This window comes from Aulostomus chinensis, chromosome 16, assembly GCF_037954235.1.
Source record: "Aulostomus chinensis isolate RoL2024-O1b breed Wild chromosome 16, RoL_Achi_v1.0, whole genome shotgun sequence".
Taxonomy (NCBI): domain Eukaryota; kingdom Metazoa; phylum Chordata; class Actinopteri; order Syngnathiformes; family Aulostomidae; genus Aulostomus; species Aulostomus chinensis.
In genome coordinates, this window is record NC_141335.1 from 26,479,103 (window position 1) to 26,502,148 (window position 23,046).

A 23,046-nucleotide genomic window follows, 5' to 3' on the forward strand; every position below is an offset into this window, starting at 1 on the left:
TCACTTTTCAGATTATTTCTTTGTTTGATGAAAACCAGCCGGCGGAGCCTGAAAGTAGGAGCAGGGAGGAAGAGACCATGACTAGAGGATGGCATGGCGATGACATCATGACTTCACCGAGAGCAGCTTCGCACAAGCCGTCGGACAAGTCGCTCGTCGCAAAGTCTAATAGACAAGCAAGCAAAACGGGTGTAAATCCCCTGGAAGCGGCAGATGAGAAACTCAGTTCCTGAGTCCCAGTTCCTGAGGGTGGATTTATCCTTGGAGCCCCGATCAGGGACCCCTGAGCCGGGGCCCCAAGATCACAATCATCTGGTCCTCATCAAGCACTTCATCATCTGAAGAAGAACCAGTGGAGTGCGCATGGTGTTGACAAGAAAGAATGAGTTAGCGCCAGTTAGCACGAGTTAGTCAGTTAAAGTTGGACACACAAAACAATGAGGGGCGGCGACATGTTGGATCTCTGAAGAATCAAAATGAAGAGGAGGTGGAAAGAATCACTGCCCAGACAGAGACAGAGCGCACTTGTGTCTTGGCTTTATTTCTTTAAATACATGTAGCATTCAATACAACACACCGGGGCATTCGTGGCTAATCCAAGTGGATCCATCATCCTGGTCCAGGTCTGGTTCCAGCTGCTGGCTCCAGCTGCTGGCTCCAGCTGCTGGTTCCATCAGTTCGCCACCAGTAGGACCAGACTCAAACCTGGTCGTCCTGGTCCAGCCTGGCTTCTGCGAGGCCGCTTCAGGCAGCAAATACGGAATGTTTGCCCATCACAGTGAAACATATTCATGAGGCAACATTCGACTTCCACATTAAAAATGCCATCATTGTCCATCCATTTGTCAGTTTATTTTTAAATCAAATCACACAATTTTCTGACATTGAAAAATAAATAAATAAAATTTAAAAATAACTGAAAAGCCACTGGCAGTCACAAGCCGGCAGTTAAACTCTGCACTGGCAAAACCGCAAAGTACTCCTTAATTAAGAGAAAATTACATCCATCTCTGTGATTAATTCTACTTTTTCATCTTCTTTGAACATCGAGAGCAAAAGCTGTTGAACCCATTTAATTAAAAATCAAGAGCTAATGAAATCTTGAAAACACGACGGCTGAAAATGGTCCTCTACATCTCAGAGCTCAGCAGTGCCGACTCCTCGGTGATCTGAGACCAGAACTGACTAGAAGACAAAAGCAGAATAGAGCAGTAACGTGTTGATCCTCCAACTGACGGCGTGACTCTCGTCAGCGCCACCAAGAATCAACTTCTTATCAGTCAGCTTTCACAAAACAAGCCAAGAGTTCGTGAATTGAGAGCAAGAGGTGAATTACAGCAAGCGAGATACTGAGTAATGACGTCAAGAGGCTAAAAAGAATGACAACGAGTGTCTGGGCCACGTTGAGGAGCGAAAAAATCAGAGATTTTAAAGAAAAAGGTGAGTAAAATCCTAACATTCCAAATATACAGTTACCGCCACAAGAATAAAAGTTTTTAGCTGGTTTAATAACGTCTCACATGTGAGTTATTGAGTTTGTCAAAATCGCTCTGACATTCCTGGACTGTGAGAGTTGGATTCATGTTCTCTTAATCGTACGACTTCATTCTGGTAACACGAGGAAAAAAACGCGATTCTCCAAATGTCTGATGTTTTCCCTCCTTGTGGCCCTCATCCTCGTGGGAAAGTGCTTAGTGAGAGTAGAGCAGACATGAAGATGGAAGCTGGGCGCGTCTGCTGCCTCCGGCCCCGTCGGAGCACCAGAATCACCGAGTTGTTGTTCATACTGACGGACTAAGCGGCCTCATCAGGGGCAGACACAGCAGCTCAAACCAAGTCCAGAACCCAGAGCGTCTTCAATCCTAGAAATGAGTCATTCATGTATTGGTGAAACGGTACCTTCCGGCCCGTTAAGTTACAACCGGAACATCTGAATACTGATGTTCAGTGCACGTATTCGTCATCACTGAAGTCTGAGTCGTCGGCCTCCACCTCTCCTTCAATCACAGACTTCTTCCCTCTGCAGCAGGACACCAGCAGGCCGATGAGGAAGACCTGAACACACACACACACGCACGCACGCACGCACGCACGCACGCACGCACGCACGCACGCACACACACACACACACACACACACACACACACACACACACACACACGCGTGCATGAGGCTCATGCTGCTACCAGCACATCCAGGACTGGAACAGAATTCTTTGTTGGAATTATTTTCTTGTTATTTTAAGATCCTGCAGACTTGTATTGGGACAAAGTTGATTGATGTTTTAATACATTTCTCTCCCTCAACTAACTTTGAAATTAATTCCATTTTAATTCACTGTTTTAAATTTTTTCAGAAATGATCAATATGGAACCTGCTGCATTTGCACACTGTTGGACTCACCCCGATAAAGGCCCAGTTACCGAAGTAGTAGATGGTGCTGAAGAACCAGAACTTGTGGAGGAAGAGATACGACCTTGTCACCGTGCACTGGTCTGAAACACACACACACACACACACACACACACACACACACACACACACACAGAACACGCCACAGTGACTCAATGCTCGCTGTTGCGCGCACAGCTGAAAAGGAGCTACAGGCCTCGGTGGAACAGCTCCTGGTTGCACTTCATCTTTTATGTTGTAAAATGAAAACACACAAGGTTGTGTAACACAAGAGTGTGTAAGTGTTCGTGTTGTAGAAGTACACACGTATGTGGACTACGTTCTTCATGACAGTGATGGATCCGTAGTGCACACATGCGCTACTCTACAAGCCACCACGACCTTTGGTGACCTGCAGATTCTATAAACTCCAAGGCATTCAGCCACAATCCAAACAGATGAGGCTGAGTAGAGAGGAGCTCGGCTGGATGCATTATTGTCCCTCTTCATTAGATGATGGGCCAGTCAGACGCCACTGTGTTGCTATGGGGACAAGGACATTGCTACTGACTGAGCACCGGTATAATGAATTTAAATATGTAAAAAACAAAAACGAGTGGCAAGAGACCTAATTATTGCAAATAAATCCAAGTGCTGTCTCCGTGCGGGGAGCAGCTCTGTGTCTTCTAACAACGTCAGCCCTGCAGCTTCTGACAGAACTGATACTGCTATTGATCTGACTGGCAGACTGCAGGAATAATTTTCTTAAGATGAATCATTCTCCTTCATGTGTGTGAACGGGTCTGGGCGGCACGGCAAACGCTCATTACATCAAATGTAGAAAGTGCCAATGAAACCTCAGGTCTCCAGTTGTTTTCGTGTGAAAACACATGAAGAAAGTAAAGTAATACGACAACCCATTAACGGACTGTGCCATGAAGGAGTAAGACGACACATCTCAATAGACTTCTCATCGGAGAGGCAGACTTCAACATTCCAAGGCAGGCGCCGTCGTCCACGGAGGAGTGACAGGAGATGCAGCGTCTGGCTCCGGTCGAGAGTCCAACACCGACCCGGTGACTCTATCCCTCACACAAGTCCGCACACCGACTCAACCACCCTGAACGGGACCATCAGACTTCTACCGACGTACTTGACATCAAGGTCTACGAGAATTACTCTCAGTGGGTTATAATTTTTTCATTAAAGCTGGTAATATCAAAACCCTTCCTCACTGGTGGGTTGAAATGGGAGAAGAGAGAAAGGCAGCGCAGGTTTGTGCTGTATCATCTATAATAAAGATTACAGTGAACGGAGCCTCGGCAGCTCAGGAGGTGCAGCAGCAATCAGCTTCCCATCACCACAATCACCAGATAACGGAGGGAGCTGGTCTATGTTCATCCCAATGACCCCACTATTTTCCTCTCAGCCATCTGTAGCTCTCCAGCTGCTCTCCTGAATTGCAGAGCTCCGAGCGGGACCTGCAGATGGTTCACAACAGCAGTCTGCCTAAACATATTACAGGTACACCGGTGACCTGCTTCACCTTGAAATCATCACTGCTCTCTGATAAGAGCACGGGGCAGCCTGTGAGTCCAGGTAATTTCACCTTGACTCATGATATCTGAGTGAGCGCTGCCCCGTGTTGCATGCATTATGTATGACTTCCATCACTCCATTCAAACACACACACACACACACACACACACACACACACACACACACACACACACACAGTATTTTGGTAAAAGCCTCCATCAGCAAACAGGGAGTATCTCCAGCGCAGCCTTCTACTCTCTCTGTGTAAAGAGTAACGCCACCCTTTGATTCCAGCATCTTTGAGGATGCTGGTGTTCCTTCAGTTCAGCTAATCTGACGTCTCCTCACATCCACGTTTGATGAACGTTCATCACTGGTGTCTAGTCTGTGGATGTTCATAGAGAAAACACACTGGATCAACAACATAACAGTCACCTCGCTTCATCCAACCCCTCCACACATCCTCATCCACCGCCCTCCCAGGAGCCCCAGGAGCAAAACCGGGTCAAATCCAGTTGCTTTAAAAACTCTGTCACTCGTCATTATGTATTCGAGCTGAGAAACTTGCTGCGTCCATAAGGTTGACCTAGCTGACCCTGGTTTCAGGATATTAGTGTTTCTCATCCAATGTAAACGTACGAGGTGATTCTACTGATGGACTGAAAAACATCATGGCAGGTAACTCAACTGCATTATGATCAATAATTGTCTGCAGAATGATCTCGTTGTCTGTTAAAGGTGAATTAGAGTAAAACTGGTCACTGCCAACTGTAAACCAATTCTTGGGCAGCACAACAAGCTCCACTCTCCACGCTGTTATAGCAGCATCTCTTAAATTTGGCACACATAAACTCTGGCTTCCTGAGGGGCTCCTGCCAGGTAGTGTGCTGAGGGCTTATCAGAGCTTTTAGCTAAAATGGCTGCCTGCTGCTTGGGGCCTTAAACCAGAATAATGAGCTGAAAGATGCTGTACAGTGGAGTGTGCTGCAGGCTTGGCTGAGCAGTCTCTGGGTTGGCGGATGGTGCTGTGTGGCACCGTGTGTTCAGCCTCACCCTGGTATTCAGAGGTGTGCAATCAGAGCCGTCATTAGACTCCCCATTATTCACAGGTGCGTTACAGGTGGGACATCACTTCAACCAATCAGAGAGCCTCGTCTCATTCCCTTTCCAGCCAAGGATGTTCCAGGATTGGAGGGTTGCTATGACAGAGACAAACATTTCAACTCAGGAAAAGGTCGTGCTCGTTAAAGGGCGCCGGCGCTTGGCGTGAAGATGTCATATACGCCAGCTTGAAACGAGCAATGATGATGGCGCCATGACTGAAACAGAATAATAATAATGTACAAAGGTAGTATGTGTACTATAATAATAATGTGCGCTTGTTGTGTGTGTACTATATTAATATACAACTTCTTGTGTGTACTAAGATAATACACAACTTGTGTGTGTACTAAGCTAATATACAACTTGTGTGTGTACTAAGATAATATACAACTTGTTGTGTGTACTGAGATACTATACAACTTTTGTGTGTACTATGATATATACAACTTGTTGTGTGTACGAAGATACTATACAACTTGTTGTGTGTACGAAGATACTATACAACTTGTTGTGTGTACGAAGATAATATACAACTTGTTGTGTGTACGAAGATAATATACAACTTGTTGTGTGTACGAAGATAATATACAACTTGTGTGTGTACTATAATAATATACAACTTTTGTGTGTACTATGATATATACAACTTGTTGTGTGTACTATAATAATATACAACTTTTGTGTGTACTATGATATATACAACTTGTGTGTGTGTACTAAGATACTATACAACTTGTTGTGTGTACTAAGATACTATACAACTTGTTGTGTGTACTAAGATAATATACAACTTGTTGTGTGTACTAAGATAATATACAACTTGTGTGTGTGTACTAAGCTAATATACAACTTGTTGTGTGTACTATAATAATATACAACTTGTTGTGTGTACAAAGATAATATACAACTTGTGTGTGCACTGAGATAATATACAACTTGTGTGTGTACTAAGATACTATACAACTTGTGTGTGTGTACTAAGATACTATACAACTTGTGTGTGTACTAAGATAATATACAACTTTTTGTGTGTACAAAGATAATATACAACTTGTGTGTGCACTGAGATAATATACAACTTGTGTGTGTACTAAGATACTATACAACTTGTGTGTGTACTAAGATACTATACAACTTGTTGTGTGTACTAAGATACTATACAACTTGTTGTGTGTACTAAGATACTATACAACTTGTTGTGTGTACTAAGATACTATACAACTTGTTGTGTGTACTAAGATACTATACAACTTGTGTGTGTACTAAGATACTATACAACTTGTGTGTGTGTACTAAGATACTATACAACTTGTTGTGTGTACTAAGATAATATACATCTTGTGTGTGTACTAAGATAATATACAACTTGTTGTGTGTACTAAGATACTATACAACTTGTGTGTGTGTACTAAGATACTATACAACTTGTGTGTGTGTACTAAGATACTATACAACTTGTGTGTACTAAGATAATATACAACTTGTGTGTACTAAGATAATATACAACTTGTTGTGTGTACTAAGATACTATACAACTTGTTGTGTGTACTAAGATACTATACAACTTGTGTGTGTACTAAGATACTATACAACTTGTGCGTGTACTAAGATACTATACAACTTGTGTGTGTGTACTAAGATACTATACAACTTGTGTGTGTACTAAGATACTATACAACTTGTGTGTGTGTACTAAGATACTATACAACTTGTGTGTGTGTACTAAGATACTATACAACTTGTGTGTGTACTAAGATACTATACAACTTGTGTGTGTGTACTAAGATACTATACAACTTGTGTGTGTACTAAGATACTATACAACTTGTGTGTGTGTACTAAGATACTATACAACTTGTGTGTGTGTACTAAGATACTATACAACTTGTGTGTGTGTACTAAGATACTATACAACTTGTGTGTGTGTACTAAGATACTATACAACTTGTGTGTGTGTACTAAGATACTATACAACTTGTGTGTGTGTACTAAGATACTATACAACTTGTGTGTGTGTACTAAGATACTATACAACTTGTGTGTGTGTACTAAGATACTATACAACTTGTTGTGTGTACTAAGATACTATACAACTTGTTGTGTGTACTAAGATACTATACAACTTGTTGTGTGTACTAAGATACTATACAACTTATGTGTGTACTAAGATACTATACAACTTGTGTGTGTGTACTAAGATACTATACAACTTGTTGTGTGTACTAAGATACTATACAACTTATGTGTGTACTAAGATACTATACAACTTGTGTGTGTGTACTAAGATACTATACAACTTGTTGTGTGTACTAAGATACTATACAACTTGTTGTGTGTACTAAGATACTATACAACTTGTTGTGTGTACTAAGATACTATACAACTTATGTGTGTACTAAGATACTATACAACTTGTGTGTGTGTACTAAGATACTATACAACTTGTGTGTGTGTACTAAGATACTATACAACTTGTGTGTGTGTACTAAGATACTATACAACTTGTGTGTGTGTACTAAGATACTATACAACTTGTGTGTGTGTACTAAGATACTATACAACTTGTGTGTGTGTACTAAGATACTATACAACTTGTGTGTGTACTAAGATACTATACAACTTGTGTGTGTGTACTAAGATACTATACAACTTGTGTGTGTGTACTAAGATACTATACAACTTGTGTGTGTGTACTAAGATACTATACAACTTGTTGTGTGTACTAAGATACTATACAACTTGTTGTGTGTACTAAGATACTATACAACTTGTTGTGTGTACTAAGATACTATACAACTTATGTGTGTACTAAGATACTATACAACTTGTGTGTGTGTACTAAGATACTATACAACTTGTTGTGTGTACTAAGATACTATACAACTTATGTGTGTACTAAGATACTATACAACTTGTGTGTGTGTACTAAGATACTATACAACTTGTTGTGTGTACTAAGATACTATACAACTTGTTGTGTGTACTAAGATACTATACAACTTGTTGTGTGTACTAAGATACTATACAACTTGTTGTGTGTACTAAGATACTATACAACTTATGTGTGTACTAAGATACTATACAACTTGTGTGTGTGTACTAAGATACTATACAACTTGTTGTGTGTACTAAGATACTATACAACTTATGTGTGTACTAAGATACTATACAACTTGTGTGTGTGTACTAAGATACTATACAACTTGTTGTGTGTACTAAGATACTATACAACTTGTGTGTGTGTACTAAGATACTATACAACTTGTGTGTGTGTACTAAGATACTATACAACTTGTTGTGTGTACTAAGATACTATACAACTTGTTGTGTGTACTAAGATACTATACAACTTGTGTGTGTGTACTAAGATACTATACAACTTGTGTGTGTGTACTAAGATACTATACAACTTGTTGTGTGTACTAAGATACTATACAACTTGTTGTGTGTACTAAGATACTATACAACTTGTGTGTGTGTACTATACCTGAGCTGCAGCAGCACATTTCACATGTTACACACCTCATCAAAACGGTGCTTTTCCCTTCCAGGGCTCTAACTTTTGATTGACATCTTCTATTGGAAAAGTGATTGATGATCACCGCTCTGACGTTAAGAAATCACTATTAATTTGCATTGGTGTTGAGGGAGTCTCCGGATGGAACCGCCTGGACAGCCGACATCTCACGGGCAACACATACAATTATGACCATCTTTCCCCTGGAGCGCTGATAACAATGGTGTGGAAACCACGGGTTGCTAGGTAACACACAGCAGTCCACAGTGAGAGAACACTTGCAACACTTCTCTGGATTGGAAGTTTCATCTCTAGGATTCTAGAACAAGAAATAATACTCAGCTGAGGCTGAAGCAGCAACCATACCTGCAAAACATTGACACAGGCCGCGGCAGGAACGTATCTGGGACTGTTCCAGCTGGTGACCCCGGGGGGTCGAAACCAAACCCAGTGGTTGGTTTTTTTGTTTTGTTTTAATTCTGTTATCAAGTAAAAAAAAAACAAAACAACAACCTCCACCAAGGCCAACCAGCTGAAGAAATTCTGAACAAAGGTAACAAATGTTTCATTTAATCTTTCTTCTTCCACAGAATCTTCTGGTTTTGGGGAGAAGCAGAGTCACGTATGCAGGAGAGAATGTCATTGAATTCACTGGTTGGATTGGGAATGAATGCAACCGATAGTGTGGGCTGGTGACGGAGGCGCTGAAATGATGGAGGAACATCCATGGAGATGCGCTGCCGTCAGAGATGAAAATGAAGACAGAGAAATCATTATGAAGAAAATCAAACCCAACCGAGAGGTTCTAGGAGGGTCCAGTTCTGACATCCCGGGTCAATAGGGATGAGAACAGCATCCACCATTTAATAGGGTGGTGCACTATAACTAGTATATATAACAAGGGTGTGGCTCAGAGGTAGAGTGGCTGTCCAGTAACTGAAAGGTTGCTGGTTTGATCCCCACCTCCCCTGGTGACCATGTCCAAACCCCTAATTGCTCCTGATAGCCCTGTGACGGACTGGTGACCCCTCCAGAGTGAACCCCGCCTCTCACCCATAGGCTCCATAGGGATAGGCTCCACCCCCCAACCCCGTAACCCGGAGTGGAGTAGGAAATGGATGGATGATAAAACAACTGCAATCTACAGAGAGCTGACTAGACGGACCAGGATAAGAGTTTGGGATCAAAGCAGCCCCCCCACCTGAGCCCCAGCAGGAGCATCCCAGCAGCTGCAATAATTCAACAGAGCAGCGCCAGCCAAGGCTGAGTCCTGCAGGTTCCAACCGGACTTCATGAAGTCATAACTTTTTAATCATGTTCATGAATAAAATGATTTATTAACGGATTTTCAAACCAAGTGGTGGAATACAGTTAAGCCAAGCTTGGGGGCCGTTTAGAGCAGTCTGAGTTTGTGTAAAGACAAAATGACTGAGCGGTCAAATGAAGCAGGTTGTGAAGGAAGCAGGTGGGGGTCCTGGGCGCTCTGACACAACTAGAGGCTTTGTGATGATAATCAACCACAAATGAACAGCTCAGCTGATTGGATCACACCTCCCTGACGTCCTGACAGCATCATAGATCCAATAGAACCTGCAGGAACATTCAGGGTCTCAGTGATAACAACTCAGGGATTGTCCTCTAAATTAGGGACCAAGAGAGGAACAGGCAGACCACGGAATGATGCTGCTGAGCACCTGCTCACCCAGACGGTTAAGATGCTTTCTCTCTCTCTCACACACACACACACACACACACACACACACACACACACACACACACACACACACACACACACACACACACACACACACACACACACACACAGGCAGCGATGTGAACGGAGCTTCAAGGATATTTGCAGAGATGACAGGCTGAATGTCTGTTGCCATTGCAGCGTGGGAGGGAACTGAATAACATGAATCTTTCAGACACATAATCAAAGTGACCAATGAGAGCGAAGGATACAGTTCATTGGCAAATGAGGAATATACAACAGGTTACCAAGGTAACCAGAGACTGGAACGTCTGCGGCATATGATCAGCTTTGACATCAATGTATGACTGTGACCAACTGGCCCGTCAGCCACCAATGGCCAAGGGACTGTTAATGGACGAAAGCTTGGAGCAGAGTTTGTATCGTCCAAGGAAAAGAGGGGCTTGTTACCCATCCTCAACTCCTTTGTATGATATGGATCATTAATGTGCCACCATCAGTGGATCCTGCAGGCAACCAGCACATGATGAGTGGAAGATTGGATCTTTTACCTTGGGGACATTTTTGTTTGGACTGACACACAAATATAGCAAACAAAATGATTTATACTACGAATAATCAGCACGTTGGAAGTTTATTTAGATCAGCTGTTTGTTGTGTCACCTCATACCTGAGAGTGATTAAACACCTTCTCCTCCGGCTGATTCATGTAAATTAAGGAGACTTCCTGTCTTCCAGCCCACCTCATACATCTTCCACCTGTTACTGTGCGTCTACTGCAGGCACTTTAGTTCCAGATGTGCTGGCTAAGAATCCTGGCAGGGTTACTACTCAGACCCAGTGACTTAGTACTGCTGATGGGAAGCATGCAGATGGATGGATGGAGAGATGGATGGACAGGTGGACGATCGACAGATGAACCGATAGATGGACGGATAGATGGACAGACAGACAGACAGAGAGAGAGATGATAGATAGATGGATAGACAGATAAATAGATAGACAGATAGATAGACAGACAGATAGATTGACAGACAGATAGATAGATAGACAGACGGATAGACAGATAGACGGATAGAGAGATAGATGTTTGATTCTGTATCAGTGGTGAGATGCTTAGGGGAGACTGGGATCATGTGGACCTCTGCCATACTGAATGTTGCTGTGTTCGCTGGCTATGAGGGAACCTCCAGACGTTGCCCCCCTGGATTCATCTAAGTAGCAGCATCACCAACCTCAGCTTTCATATCCAGGAGGCCCAGTGTTTGTTCTGATTGTGTGTCCAAATACCAGTCGAATCAAACGTTGGGGGTCTGCAGAGGCGTGCTGCCTACACATCAGAATCTACTGACCAAAGAAAACAGCCTGGTAAAAATTAAAGTTCCATCTAATATCACAAATAGCAATTACATAGCAGTAAATATACACAATTTCTGCCATCTATTGGCTTTATGCCCTTTTATTTAGTTTCACATTTCCCTATTCTTTTATTTTTATAAACAATTTCATCAGTTTCCTGGTAGCAGAGGCAGCTCTGCAACCTCCCATCCATGAGGACATGAAAGTACCAAATAAACCTGTTGTAAGAGGAGATCAGGGGACCTGAGTTAATGGCTGGCAGCAGAGTAATCCATGTGAGGGCGCCAGGGACGAGCTAGCACGCCTTCATAAGCATTAACTAACGACCTACACAGTCGAAACACTTTCACATATCAAATATATCAGCTTGGTGGCACCTCCAGGTTTCATGAGCCCCAGAAGTCCCCAACCATGAACTAAAGCTGGTGCTGACAGCTCGGTTGAATGTGTTAATCACGTAGAATCCCTCCTGAAAGAGGCGCGTCCTGTTTCATGGATGAGGTCACGCTCAGGCCACCACGCGTGTGCCAAGCACAGAGACTGAGCTGCGCTTCTGCAATAACTCAGCAAAAATGTTGAAATACTGAGTATATCGTCAAGCCAGCAGACTCCACGTCCTCTTCCCTCGTACAGCCGACTGTCAGCATCTTTGCCCATAACACTGCAATAATTAGTACAAGAATTATACAAGAATTAACGCTCAGTAAAAAAATGCATTCGTTCACTAACAGGGAGGCTTTGAACCTATTGATTAAAACCTTTTAATGTATTTTGTATTTCTAATGATGCCCCAAGTAATCCACTGGAGGCGTCAACTGCATAAGTAATGTGACCCAGTCGATACCCTGCTGTAAAAGTACTACAACAACAAGCAGCATCTACTTGTCCCAAGAGTCCACACCAACGTCAGCAGCCAGATCAGGTCAGTTATGCTTCAACGTGGGACACAACTGTTGACTGTATGAGGAGAGAAGTTGAGAGTGTGTGAATACACACCTGAATGGTGTTAACAACTGTTGGGCAGTTGCTCCTCTGCTGACATGTTGGATGAAGTGAAAATTATTCATGAAATACAAGTCAGTAATGGCTATCTGGAACATCTTTACTCTCTTCAGGCACAGACCTGGTTGTCAATCAAAACCTCTCTGTCTCAACATGCTGCGTTCAAAGGGCCGGCTCTCCAGGACCCCCCCCCCCCCACACACACACACACACACACACGCGCGCGCGCCGTGTGCTCCAGAACCCGGACTCAGTACCAACAACACTGGCAGGAACAAAACAAGTCAGAACAATTAAGACTTTCTCCCTTTCAGGATGAATGACCCTGAATTTGTGTGCAAACTGTAATCACACTTTCAGAGGCTTCATGTGAAACGAACAAAGCCAATAATGACGCGTTTGATGCTCTCCCATGCAGTCGTCCTCTTTTCAGACGAACAGCTGCTCTCACACATCAGCCACGTTTGGAGAACCAAGTCTTTGTTGAATTTAGGGCCAAATGACTTTTGCATGATGATTTCGAACAACATTGTGATTTTGATATAATTCACAATATAAGAAGGAATTATCATCCCTGCCTCATGATTCACATTTAAACATACTGCCCCCCCCCATCTCTCTCTTTCTGGCCCTTATATTTGTAAATCAAGTGTTCAATATCAGTACAGCCCCCAGTGGAACCACCACCCCACACCCCATAACGTTCACGTGTTTTCTAAATTCAAACCTCCACGACACCGTCATCATTGTGAAGACAGAGTTTACGGCAGAGCTGTTGTACTGAATGACACTAATTTATTCAAGTGTACCAAATAGAGCGTCCAGCTGCTCTACATCTCTCCCTAAAATCATCTGTGGCTTCTTTAACAAATATCATGACTGCATTACATCTGCTCCACCACCGAGTGCCTGACTTGAGCGTTCGCCAAATGAATAAATGTTTGATCCAAAGCTGGTGCACAGCCAAATGTTTGCTCTTGGTATTATTCTCTGTAATAAATAATGAACGTGATCAAGATGATGGGACGGTGTTGCACATGAAGCTCACCGCCCCGCCTTTCTTCTAACTTAGATTGGTCTTGTGAGGGATGAATCTTTGATGATGCGTTGGAAGTTCTCCCAACATGTCACGAGTAGACCAGTTTGCCTGACGGGCAGAAACGACAGACTCACCCTCAGGCGCGTCAGCGTCACAGATCTTCGAGATGCCAGAAGTGGTATTCCCAGATGTTGGACCTGCTGAGGGCATCTGACTCTGATCAGAACACACAAGAGCCGTAAATCAGTTTAGCAAAGAAACTCTACAAGTTACTCAAGTAGTTTAAAGCATCAGACGACACACGAAACTGTCACCTCTGATGACATCAGCTGTGCAACCCAGGAAACCTACCAGGGAGCGGCGGCTTTTTACACATAAAAGACAGAAACCCTCCTGGGAGTTTTGCCCTTGATAAATTAATCACTTTTCAGCACCTATGAGCCTCTCATTAATAACCAGGTGAGCAGCAGTGCCTTTATGTATCAGCACATGTTGGCTGATGTGAAAACTGTTCAGATCCATGTTGTAAATGTATCACTTTGTTACGATGAGCTGCTCGTAGGTTTCAGCTGTCTCAGAACTGAAGTGTCTACTTTGGAATGATTTGACATGCTGGTGATGGTGTATTGAATATAACACACCTAACTGCACCAGTGTTTGTGTACTTTTCATACTTGAAGTACAATTTAGCAAACAATATCTTTATTTCAGGTCATTATAATCTAGGCTGTTGTATCAATATCAATTTTTTCCCCACGTCATACCTCAGACTCAATAATCCAGTATTGATCCGACTCAGTCAGTCAAATATATTCTTTTATTTTGAGGCAGTGACCATGAGTTCAACTGGAAGGTATTTGCTGAGTTTTATCTTTCCTATGTGGGGGAGTTTCAGACCCCAAGCAGTTAGAAATAAGCCACATTTACTCTCTGAGTCATATGGAGCTGCTTTTGGAAAAAAAGGGCTTATTTTCTTTCGTATTTCAGCAAAACACCACCATGGTTCATTTTAATTATGTTGTTTTAAAAGATCTTTTTGAGACAAAGTATGGACACAACAGTGCATGGAAACAACACCCACACAGAGAGGAAGAGAGGAGCAGCTCCCATGGAGCCCAGACTGTCAAACAACAAATCCACAGAATAACAGCCTCACACTGGAGTATAGACAGAACCCAAAACGAGAGTAACAGCTGAGGAGGAGACCCCGCTGCTGCCGACAGCCAACTGAACCCAAGTCCCTGCAACCATTGAATGCTTTAGCCATCATTGGAGCCTTCCTCCTCCTCCTCCTCCTCCTCTTTGTGAGTGAAAACTAGATAACTTGTTGGTGATCTACATACATTTTTCTCTCACCTGTACAAGATACTTCTGGCTGCCATACATGACGTACTGTGGGGCAAGACTGTAGATCATGTAGCTGGTATGAAGCACAATCAAGAGGAGGATCATACAGAGGAAGAGAAGAGCCTGGGGGCGGGTTCTTTTCGGCCTGATTTTGTACAGCTGCAAAGAAAAGCAATGTGCAGAAACCTTTAATGGAGCATTTGTGGCAGCAAATGTGTGAGACAACATAGACGTGGGTCTTAATTTACCCTTATCCAGAAGAACCAGATGCCCATGTTGCGAATACCAGCCATAGATGTGAGTACAAAATACATTGTGATGACCGTGATCAGGATATAATCCAATGGAAAAACCTGTAACAGCAAGATAAAGGAGATGAGCTGCAACTTCTGCCTGCACAGGTCCCACATAAAGACTTTATTGCTCGTGGAGGCCAAACGGGCCGAGCCTGAAGCTTCAGAGCAAGTTTCAACTCATTGTTAGGCTGTCCAGCAGGCAATTACTGTTTCACTGGTGGGATTCTCAGCTGTTTGCAGGGGAAAAGACTCAGATAAATTCACTCCACTATTCACTCCAAAATGACAAAAACCCACATGCAGAGCCAAACTGGTGACCAGAGTGGAGCAGTGAACAACTGAACTGATTGTCTCTTTAATGTCATACAGGTTCCTGCAGATGTCTATAGATTAGTTAAAAAAAACAACAATCATACAAATAGATCAAATTATAATCAAACATTTTTACATTTAACATAATATCTGATTTAATTTGCTCTGGAGAGTCAAGAGGCATTGAGCTCAACACAGGATCCCCTTTATGCTGGGAGTTCAGTATGCATCCGTCCTCCTTCATATGAGGGGATTCTATACCCCTTAGTTGGTTGTAACTTTTGAATCATTGAACCTGATCTTGTAAATGAATTGTTGCAAATCATTTATGCCATAAATAAGACTTAACATTAATAATTCTGTGTTCATTCATACAAGTCAGATGTACAACTTAGAAATGCTGTTATCTGATGGCGCTGGCTAAAATATCAGTGACACACTCTTGACCTGCATGTACAGCAGCTGAAGGCTAACAAACAGCTAGTTGCCATTTAAGGTGGTATAACAACACATGAATGCAAGCAGGTCTGAGTCCTCACTGGTTCTTTCATTTTGCTGACCCACACATGATGATTTAATCAAAAGCCTACTGTCAGTGCATCTATTGTGAGGCTAAGATGGTTAAGAATAAAACTTTTAAATTATGCTCCATGGTAATCATCATAACCATGGTCCATGGTTAATGATGATGGAAACAGGAAAATATGGCTTTAAGCGTATCTTAACTGAGGATAATTACCTTTTGGACATGAGAGATGAGTGGATACTCACAGGTTGTAAGGCTAACAGTAGTTCATTCAAAGGATTGGTCAGGTTGGTGCCAAAGATTATGAATCCAGAACTGATGCCAGCAGAGTGGAGGGCTTTATCTAAACTGAAACACACACGCACGCACACACACGCACACACAGTATGTATTAATTAAAGCACTATTTCCCAGATTTCTTCTGGGTTTGCATAGTGTGAAAAGTCAGTTTCAGATCTTTGTGTGACTTACTTTGAAATGAACAGGGCAACAATGAACAGCAGAGCAACCAGGATAAAGAAAATTCCCAACAATATCTGCAGACAAGAGACAATATCAATGATTGTGACACAGACCTGAAACTAAAGACTGCATTCACGCTCCTAGAAAGCCCCCGAAAGGTAAAAGTATTCTTTCAAAGGCTTGCAGTGGGTCAGCAAGTGTAACCTTTCTGTCGTGTCTTTTGTCAAGGAGACCATATGGCTTGGACTGCCACAGTTTGGCACTGATGCCTGAGGTGGCGAGGGGGAGCGATGGACTGGCCCAGACGGAGCAGGGAGGTTGTAACTAGGGAGACGGATGGTGGGTGGCAGCCAAGAAACAAATAAACCCTTTCAATTGCTCACCTTTGAGAGGCTTATGTTAAAAATATCTTCAGCCAGTCAAAATATATAGCAGAAGCTGCTAAGTATATAATACAATAACAAAATATACATCACAGTTACTGGGGTATAGTAGAGATTTAAAACATGAGGAAACATGCATCTATTTTAGGCTACTGAGCTTCTAGAATGATCTCAGAGCTGTGAATAAGTGTCAAATATGAAAAATTATAACAATCCTATTTATGTCCCTTTATTCCAGAATGCTGACAATACATACATCCATATTAATGCTTGATATCAAATATAAGAAATCCTCCTCAAAGAAAACAAGATAATCAAGTAAAACAGCTGTGGCCAAACATCCCTTGATGCAGCATACTGTGCAGAAGTTTGTCTTGGATATTTCATATCCTCCTCATTAGAGTGTATGTGTCAACACAACGTTCCAGTGAAAGAGTGAAAGAGAGCAGATAAACAGGTTTTTGATTCAGAAAGCAGCCCAGAGCATGACAAAGCAGTTCCACCAAACAGATGCTGATGAACTGATCAGTTTTGGCAGCAGGACAATTCATATCTTGGAACTAAATCATGACGTGAAACGGATGTGTGGAGGGAGTAAAAGTGGGTGAGGGACACCAAAATGGAAAAATGACAATTTCAGATTCTCAGACTCTTTCACAGTGGCAAAAGTGAACAGAGTTTTCTCACTCAGCTACTGAAAGTTCTCAGTACAGAGGTGTTTCCAGATGTGCTCTCCAAACTGCAGATGTAAAAGGAAACTGACAAGGTGGAGAAGCAGAAACACGCTGGTCAGTCAGGAGTGCAGCAGACCGCAGACACATCCAGCTGGCTTCCACTCCAACCAGGACGGCGTTCAGCAGCATCTTCGGGTCAAAAATGGTGGACACTAGTTGGACACCAGTTGGACAGTCATAAACAGTCCTCGGACCTTGTAACTGTTCTGTAGGTTTTCACTCACAGCTGGGGTGAATATCATAAGAAAAACTGGCGCCCCTGCTCTGGAGAAATCCCAGACATTCTTCTTATCCCCCATGTGTGATTGTAATGTAAATAAATCTTGCAACTCTCATTACTGTTTAAATCGGAGTCTGGGGACTGTCATTAGCAGCAGCCCCTGGGTTAAAGACCCATTCCTACAGATGGCGGGTTACAATGTTGGCGCACTCCTGCAGTGCAGCAAAATACTAGAAAACAAATAACAGTGGGAACATATAAAATGAGATAAATGGACTTCAGTAATTATGAAGTCATGTATGACCTGAACATTAGCATACATGTGCTGTCAGGGGCAAGTATGTGCACTTATATGTGCACAAGAATGCAGCCAAAGGTTGAGTAAAGGGAGAATAATCACAGTGGAAGAGGTTCGGAGAGGTCAGACACAACACCAAGACTAGGCAAATACACCGTGTTGCCAAAGTTTTATCGTTTTTTTATCATTTCTGGTTTCCATGTGGAAAATTGCTCATTCTGCGGGACAATAACAGCATATCATATTTGGATGAGTCCCAGACAATAACCTCCCATTTCTCTGCTGGCCAGCACGGAGAACGCAAAGGTGTGTTGGTGTTGTGTTTGCAGGATCCCACTCAATCACCGTTGGAATCTAGACGATTCTTTGGACTCATGTGACTCAACAGTGACACAGGTTTAGGTGAACTGTTGACCAACAAGCAGCAGAGCCAACGGTTTGGTGGTGAACCACAAACACAGAATAAAACACGCTTGTTCATTAAAAGTTCGTTGTTCTTTTACATAATTCATTAATAAAAGGGTGACAAAAATATTGTTTTGATGAAACTTAGTGTTGTATTTGAATCCACCTGAACCAACACAAGAAAAGACCGACGAGGGCCAAGACAGAGTCAAAACCAAGACCACCAAACTTGTAATTCTACTTAATCGTGACCCTGACTGCTCTGACATCGTTAGAGGTCCCAACTGGGATGAAACACAAATCTTTTGGTCTGTGGCCTGGAGAGACTGGTGGCACAACTGAGACACGTGGTACTGAAACTGGCCTGAGACCTACAACACCAATGAAATGTACATACAGACATTCTGGAGATAAAATGACGTTGGGACAACCTCAGTGAATAAGCCTTCAGTACTTCGTCTATCCTGAGAATAGAGGAAGACCGCCTCAGAGGACATTTCTCCAGATGATGTCTTTGACTTGAACGCGGGACGATGTTACAACCCTTCTCCCTTATCATCACCCCTGGGCAAAGCGGCTTGGGGAAATAATGTTATCAGTACTGCATATATGCGGTCCAGGGATGGGTTCAAAATAGTACAATCATAGACAGGATTGTTATTGTTGCTTTGGTTTGTCCCCGGGGGACCGCAAGATCCTGCCTGAGAAAAGTAAGACTCCCTCAGAGACTTCAGAGTAAATTAGGAGAAGAGACCAGCCATGGGAATCATGTAAATATGCAACTGTATAAAGTGGAGCTCAAAGTAAATCTGGAGCAGTTCGGATTAGAACATGAGGAGCAGGAAACAGAGACGATGTCAACCAAACAAACTTTTCTACATTAAACAACTATTAAGCAAGGAAACACAGAATTAGCTATGGAATGCTGTGTATCTCTGGCAAAGAAAATAATTATAAGAACAGAGACAATTAAGCCAGAAGACACAAATTAACCTCAATCCTTCCTAGTTAAGGTCGTGGCCAACGTATTAGTACAGACATGGAGAGGATTTGTCTTGTTACAGTCCATTTTGGAGCGTGTCATTTACAAAGGGCGCCAATTCCGTAATGCGGACTCACCTTGAAGGGTCTGAGAGCACTGCCCACTTTCATGCAGCAATTCCTCTCTGCAATTTCCAGGTGTCTCCCCCTGCGCCGGAGAACCTGCAGTTTGCCCTCTAGATCCTGCAGGTTGCGTCTGTCCCTTGAGGATAAAGGCCGTCCATCGACACACTGGTAAGAAACCAATGACGGACCAAATACATCAAGGGACTTGGCAAAAACAACTATTAAAAACGACTCGACATTTAAAAATGCTCTTTGGGCATAACTGTCATGCTAGTGGCTGGACATCTAAAGTATTAAAGGACTGCCGGTTAAAGGAATTATGTTTAAATGCTATGTCAATCAAGATTTGGCACTACAATCTGCTTCCTTACAATAATGACATTTGTCTGCCTTCAAGCAAATATGTCTCTGTGACTCCTGACCTGACAGCTCCCGTGCACGTGATCTCTCATACAGCCACACCTGCTTTCAGTGAGTACATCTGAGCAGGTGATGAGGGTGGATGTCAGCAGCACATGTACATTTTGGTTCTCAACTTCTTGTTGCCACTAGCAACTAATAGCCACTTGCAGATTTCTTGCCTTGTGTTCCCTTGTTTGTGCTGCCTGCATAGGAGAGATCGACTGATAGGGACACTGCTAACTGTCCACCCTGCAGACGATGGCAGAGGAGGAGGAGGCGGACGCTCTGCATGTGTCCATGTCAATGAGTTACACCTTCAACGTTTTGGTATTTATGATGATCCAGTTATTGGTTATAAGGATTCAGGGACTCTCAGATCACTTTTAATGTTTGTATTTATGTGACATGCTTATTTGTCATTAATAAGACCAACCTTGGATTTGAGCTTCTCAATCTGATGCTCAACATCATCAATGTCCTCGGTGTTCTCCAGCCGTTCATATGCTACGCTCCGAGTGCCTTTTATCAGATTCAAAGGCAGCACAGACATACCATATGCCTGAAAGACAGAGCAAGTTATTGTCAGAGAGGGATGGCACATATGGCACATGCATCCACCCACACACGCCCACCCCTGCCTGTAAACAAACCCCTCACAATGTGGAGCACAACAATAATCACATGCAGGTAAGACAACACACACTGGCAGGAATATAGCCAGCTCCTGCTCACACAGGCTGTCATTTTTTGGTGGAGGACAAAAGATTAAAATGGTGAAATCTGTAATTGTGCTGGGGATTATTGGTGAATTTGCTGCAACCATTTTGTGTGTGGATATCACTGCTTTATATCACAGTGGCGCAATTTACAGCTTAACAGTGCCCCCATGTGACAGCAGCGCCCTCTCTCCAGGATTTGATGAAATTTTTATGCAGAGAATTTCAGGGAGAGAAAACTGGGTTAGAAGAGGGGGCATCGAAGTGCAATCGATGTGGAATGAAGTGGGTTTAAATATATACACACAAACACTATACACCTGCAGGTAAAAGCACACGCAACATGTAAATCACACATAATGACGGTCAGATATACAGGAAGCCATGTGACATTGATAGAGAGGGATGGGAGGAAGAGGCTATGCGCACATATTTCAAAAGGCACATTTAACACTCAGATCCTCGGGCTTTAATCTCCTGGAGGGATGTTTGAACTTTAATTAAAAATAAGGGACACCTCTAAAACCAGGAAACAGACCAATCAATACAAATGAAAATAACAGAGGCAGGCTCAAAGCTTTCTCACTCTTCTGAGGTCATCTCGCTTTTACAAACTTGGGAAGAGAGACATTTTATGAGTTCATAATAAAACAAAGGGGACTTCTGTTCAAAGATTCTTTCAGCCCCATCAAAAAATGCTGCCCTCTTTCTTCTACTTTTCAAGTGGTGAAATGTCAGAGGCTATATTTTTTTTTAAACAACTTTTACTAGTTTTTGAGTGTTAGGTAGCATTAAGAGAGTCACATGGGATACTAAGTCAGGCTTGACTATTATTAGTCTCTGCTGTGAATCTCTGCTACGGGCGAATGTCGCCTCTTGCAATGAATCATGGAGCTCTTAAGGCCGGAGCATGTCCGGAATATCAAACACACTCATAAAAGGAAAACCTGTCCCAGATCCCAAGAGAAACATTTCCCTTACCCTCTTACGTGCGACTACATGTGAGAAATATAAAAGGGAGGGGTGGGGGTGTGCTGGGGGGTAACACAGGTATCCCTCTGACGGAGAGGCTACATTTCTAGTTCACACATAATCATGCATGCTCATTAAAGTTATTTTAAAAACCCCTGCAGTCAATAATACCCAGAAATAGCTTAGAGCAGAGCGTGTGGAGAGAGTGTGACTGTGTTGAACGAGGGGTGAGCCACTGGCTGAAATCATCCAGTCACGTGACTCCTGAGAGGGAAGAGGAGGGCAAAGGTCTCCTACACAAGCCTCCTCTTTGTTGCTCTTTCTACTTGTGATAGTGGGGCCAGGAGCCAGGAGGGGGAGGAGCACCCCCACAATCTCAATACCCTGCTCAGGATACAGGTGCTTTACACAAGTCAGTATTTGAATTTGCATGAACCAGCTAATAACATTTCAAAAAGCATAAAGCTAAAGCACACAGTCCCACGGAGCCTGCACGTAAAATACAAAACCCAATCCTGTATGCTGCTTTGCCTAAAGGTGTTTGGGTGTTAAAACCTCGACAACAACCCTGCATCAGTGTAACAAGAGTAGTGAAATACAGCTTTGCCCAATTGCATCAATTGGTGCACTGCTTATTTTCAGCGTGTCTGACTAGGAGGTCTGGTTCCCCATCAGCTGGGCCTGAGAAGTCACCGCATCATTTTCAATCACATTTTCAGCTTCCAACAGTTATGAAAACAAGGCAATTGTGACAGAACAATGTTTGCGCTCCACCTGGGTTTATAATGATGCTTGTTGTTAAAATCCCAGTTCACCAACTGACTCTCAGCAAGGCCATGGCAGGGCAAGTCTGCAGTCTGGGGTAAAACCAGCTGACAGCAACACTGTTTAGGAGCGATTAGTAGCCGCATACACACAAACACACAAAAAGGAACAAACACATTTAGGCTTCGGTGGTAATTTTAGATTCACCATCATCATAGTAAAGTCTTCATGACCTGTTTTTTAAAGTCAATAATAGTTCTAAATAATTATAATAAATACACAAGTACTATTAGTTGTTTTTTTATTGTATCTATTACCAAATAATCATGATAAGGACTTCCTTTTCTCATCCTACCTCTAGCCCATAGTCTGCAATGGTACAAATACATATCAGAGTAGCATCACTACGTGGCGTTTCTCTAACCGACTGGAGTCA

The 23,046-nt window shown here is 42.8% G+C and overlaps 1 protein-coding gene across 2 annotated transcripts in view; it reads right to left on the reverse strand.

Annotated features, from left to right (window-relative positions):
* Nucleotides 1-830: 830 nt before the first annotated feature.
* lmbrd1 (LMBR1 domain containing 1) overlaps nt 831-23,046 on the reverse strand; it is a 55,717-nt gene continuing 33,501 nt past the window's right edge. Inside the window, exons 8-17 of one of the 2 annotated variants that reach the window (XM_086180979.1) lie at nt 20,591-20,716; nt 19,768-19,920; nt 16,618-16,682; nt 16,392-16,494; nt 15,261-15,365; nt 15,022-15,171; nt 13,800-13,881; nt 2,404-2,495; nt 1,900-2,055; nt 831-1,185 (exon numbers count right to left, since the gene is read on the reverse strand). In XM_086180979.1, the coding sequence (XP_086037105.1) occupies nt 1,945-2,055; nt 2,404-2,495; nt 13,800-13,881; nt 15,022-15,171; nt 15,261-15,365; nt 16,392-16,494; nt 16,618-16,682; nt 19,768-19,920; nt 20,591-20,716 (987 nt within the window). In that variant the 3' untranslated portion in view covers nt 831-1,185; nt 1,900-1,944. Of the gene's footprint in view, nt 2,056-2,403; nt 2,496-13,799; nt 13,882-15,021; nt 15,172-15,260; nt 15,366-16,391; nt 16,495-16,617; nt 16,683-19,767; nt 19,921-20,590; nt 20,717-23,046 lie in introns of both variants that reach the window. The other variant, XM_086180978.1, reaches the window with a different exon arrangement.